Here is a 3,282-nt window from a genome sequence, read left to right as displayed (position 1 = left end):
CTGCGTGTTTGCAGGGCTAATTCTGAAGAAACCAGCTTTATTTTGAAGTCGTCTTGATTTGAAATCATAATCTGGTCTCTGCAGGTTCAGTAAGGAAAATGAGGCGGAGCTGAACCCGTACGCATACATGCCTTTTGGTTTGGGTCCTCGTAACTGTGTGGGGATGCGCTATGCCATCCTGGTCATGAAGATGGTCATCGTCCGTCTCCTGCAGAACTACAGTGTGGAATCGTGCAAAGACACCTTGGTGAGACATTAACCCTTTGGCACGTTTGACTGTAATGATCTGCAGGAACATCACTGATCCATTCACTTCTGTGTCTTCAGATTCCAATTCGGTTTAACTGGAAGTTTCAACCAATCAAACCAGTAAAACTCAAGTTTGTTCCAAGAAAACTGTGATCCAAGAGAGGAACACCCCCATGAGTGATTTCCAGCAGGTTAAGATAACTGGGACATATTATTGCCTCTGCCTTTACATTTTGGCTCTAATTTTCTGAATTATACGTTTTAAAACCCATTTGTTAATCATAATACATACAAAACACATGCTTTTGTTATATGTTTTGGAACGATTCACCATGCACCACACAAATTTCACTAATTTTCCATATATTTTGATAATTGTAAACATTAAACTACAAAATCAAGTCTTTCAGCTTCAGAAACTGTGAAATAAAATTGTCTGTTCATTTCAAGGCATTTATATATCACTAATTAATCATTAAAGAAGCAACACAAAGAAACATTGTTTTTCTGATTTATCTGGTCCACTGCAAATTGGGTTTAATGAAACAGCACCTCAGTGTTTCCTTAATTCACAGGATGGGAAGGATTTTTGCTCAAGGCACTAAAGAAAAATATGATTTTATACAGTCAGAGAAAAAAGAAAATTCTAGAATACAGATCAGTTGTTTGTAAAACGAAGGCTTTTGTGATATTAGCTTAACTCTAACAACTTTAAAGGTTTCATGGTTTTCTTAAGTATTTCAGAATAAAATATATCCATATATATGATATTACCTTAGGAACACTAAAAAGTAAATTATTTATGAAATATTAGTTATTTTGGGGAACTCTTCATACCTGGAAGTAAAACAACTTGATGAGGCTCCGCCTTTCGCTCCTTGAGGGTGTCGTCCATTTCATGACGCCATCCTGGAGCCGTCCAAAGGGCAGGTCACCCAAAAGATAAAAACATCCTTTTTTAAAAAAAATATTGATGTCCATACAGCACAGCCTTGACATTTATCCCCAAAAAGGTGGCACAGAAAGAGTGGTGATGACTAATAGGTTCATTTTACGGTGAAATTCAGTCAAAAAATGCAGACAACACCAAATAAACATTCCTGGATTTATTGAAATAAAGAGAACAGTCTTCTGATTAGCACTGGCTGTGAACATGTCTGTTATCTATGAAGCATCATCAATCTCATATCAAATATGGTTTTCACGCGCACCTTTCAGCCTTTGCTCAATAGTCTACATTTAAACCAGTTCTTACAATCCATTGGTCGCTTTTACCACCAGGAAATATTCTGCTCCTTTCCTCCACCATGAAATAGTCTGCTCCCCTTTTCCACCAGGAAATAGTCTGCTCCCTTTTCCACCAGGAAATAGTCTGCTCCCCTTTTCCACCAGGAAATAGTCTGTTCCCTTCATTCACCAGGAATTAGTTTTCTCCTTTCTCCACCAGGAAATAGTCTGCTCCCCTTTTCCACCAGGAAATAATGTGCTCCCTTTTTCCACCATGAAATAGTCTGCTCCCCTTTTCCACCAGGAAATAGTCTGCTCCCCCTTTCTACCAGGAAATAGTCTGCTCCCCTTTTCCACCAGGAAATATTCTGTTCCCCTTTTCCACCAGGAAATATTCTGCTCCTTTTTTCCACCATGAAGGTCTGCTCCCTCTTTTCACCAGGAAAAAGTGTGCTCCCTTCCTCCACCAGGAAATAGTCTGCTCCCCTTTTCCACCAGGAAATAGTGTGCTCCCTTCATTCACCAGGAATTAGTTTTCTCCTTTCTCCACCAGGAAATAGTCTGCTCCCCTTTTCCACCAGGAAATAATGTGCTCCCTTTTTCCACCAGGAAATAGTCTGCTCCCTCTTTTCACCAGGAAAAAGTCTGCTCCCTTTTTCCACCAGGAAATAGTCTGCTCCCCTTTTCCACCAGGAAATAGTGTGCTCCCTTCCTCCATCAGGAAATAGTCTGCTCCCCTTTTCCACCAGAAAATAGTGTGCTCACTTCATCCACCAGGAATTAGTGTTCTCCTTTCTCCACTAGGAAATAGTATGCGTCCCTTTTCCACCAGGGAATAGTGTGCCCCCTTCATTCACCAGGAATTAGTCTTCTCCTTTCTCCACCAGGAAATAGTCTGCTTCCCTTTTCCACCAGGAAATAGTCCTACTCCAGCCGTCTTCCCAGTATCTCCGTCTGCTTGAGCCATTTTCGGATACGTTCAGGATCCATCCCAACATGTCGTGCAGATTCCTCACCAAAAGTTTCTTAACGAAGTTTGAACGCTAAACAGAACGATTGTTTCTTGGCCATCGCTAGACTGACTCACAACACAGACAGCCGGCGTCTGCACGAGCCGGGGGTCGGAGGCTCACGAAGCTAGCTGATCACTGCTATGTTTGCGGAGTAGGTGTTAGCCTGGGGGCGGAGCAGACTCTTCCTGGAGGGGGCGGTTCTCAACTTGTCATGTAGGCATTTGAGGACCTGCCCGTTTTCTTGGGTGGGATGGGAGTTTCTAGAGGATTACTCAGGAATGCGTGAACGGATCAAACTAACGCTTTCAGGTTGTTTATAGTGAGGAATGAACAGTATAATACACTTACAAGCTCAAAATGTTGATTTTTCATGGTATGGCCCCTTTAAAATTGACAAAAGATTTTTTTTTACTTAAGATGTTTCTTTAAATTGTTTAAAAAATATATCTGTATGTCATTTTTGTACGCGATATTTAGATATGATACGTTGAGTGATTTGGTACGTTTTTGCTCAAATGTAAGTTCAAGATCCAAAAATATTGACCTGAGTGTTCAGGATAAAAAACACCTTATTTACCCACCGTCTCAAATTTGATCCACATGGTTTCAACACTGTATTATAAAGAATCAATTATCACCAAATTTGTCATTTACAAAAATAAATACGTTTTTTCTCCATGAAATATGCAAAACCTTTCCCGCCAAAAGTGTTTTTCAGATTTCATGGACGCAGCCATTTTGAAATGAGCCCTTCTACTGTCCCTAGTGGAACGATGATGAACTACAGGGCAGA

General features: G+C 40.6%; 1 protein-coding gene across 1 annotated transcript in view; it reads left to right on the top strand.

Moving 5' to 3' along the window:
* LOC112161722 (cytochrome P450 3A30) overlaps positions 1 to 742 on the top strand; it is an 11,940-nt gene extending 11,198 nt beyond the window's left edge. Inside the window, exon 14 of the mRNA XM_024297112.2 lies at positions 328 to 742. Coding sequence (XP_024152880.2) covers positions 328 to 402 — 75 coding nt within the window. The 3' untranslated portion in view covers positions 403 to 742. The remainder of the gene's footprint in view (positions 1 to 327) is intronic.
* The last annotated feature ends 2,540 nt before the right edge of the window (positions 743 to 3,282 follow it).

The sequence above is a fragment of the Oryzias melastigma genome, linkage group LG15 (genome assembly GCF_002922805.2).
Source record: "Oryzias melastigma strain HK-1 linkage group LG15, ASM292280v2, whole genome shotgun sequence".
Classification (NCBI taxonomy): domain Eukaryota; kingdom Metazoa; phylum Chordata; class Actinopteri; order Beloniformes; family Adrianichthyidae; genus Oryzias; species Oryzias melastigma.
The sequence above is the reverse complement of the archived record's forward strand: the minus strand, read 5'-3'. Positions and strand labels throughout refer to the sequence as shown.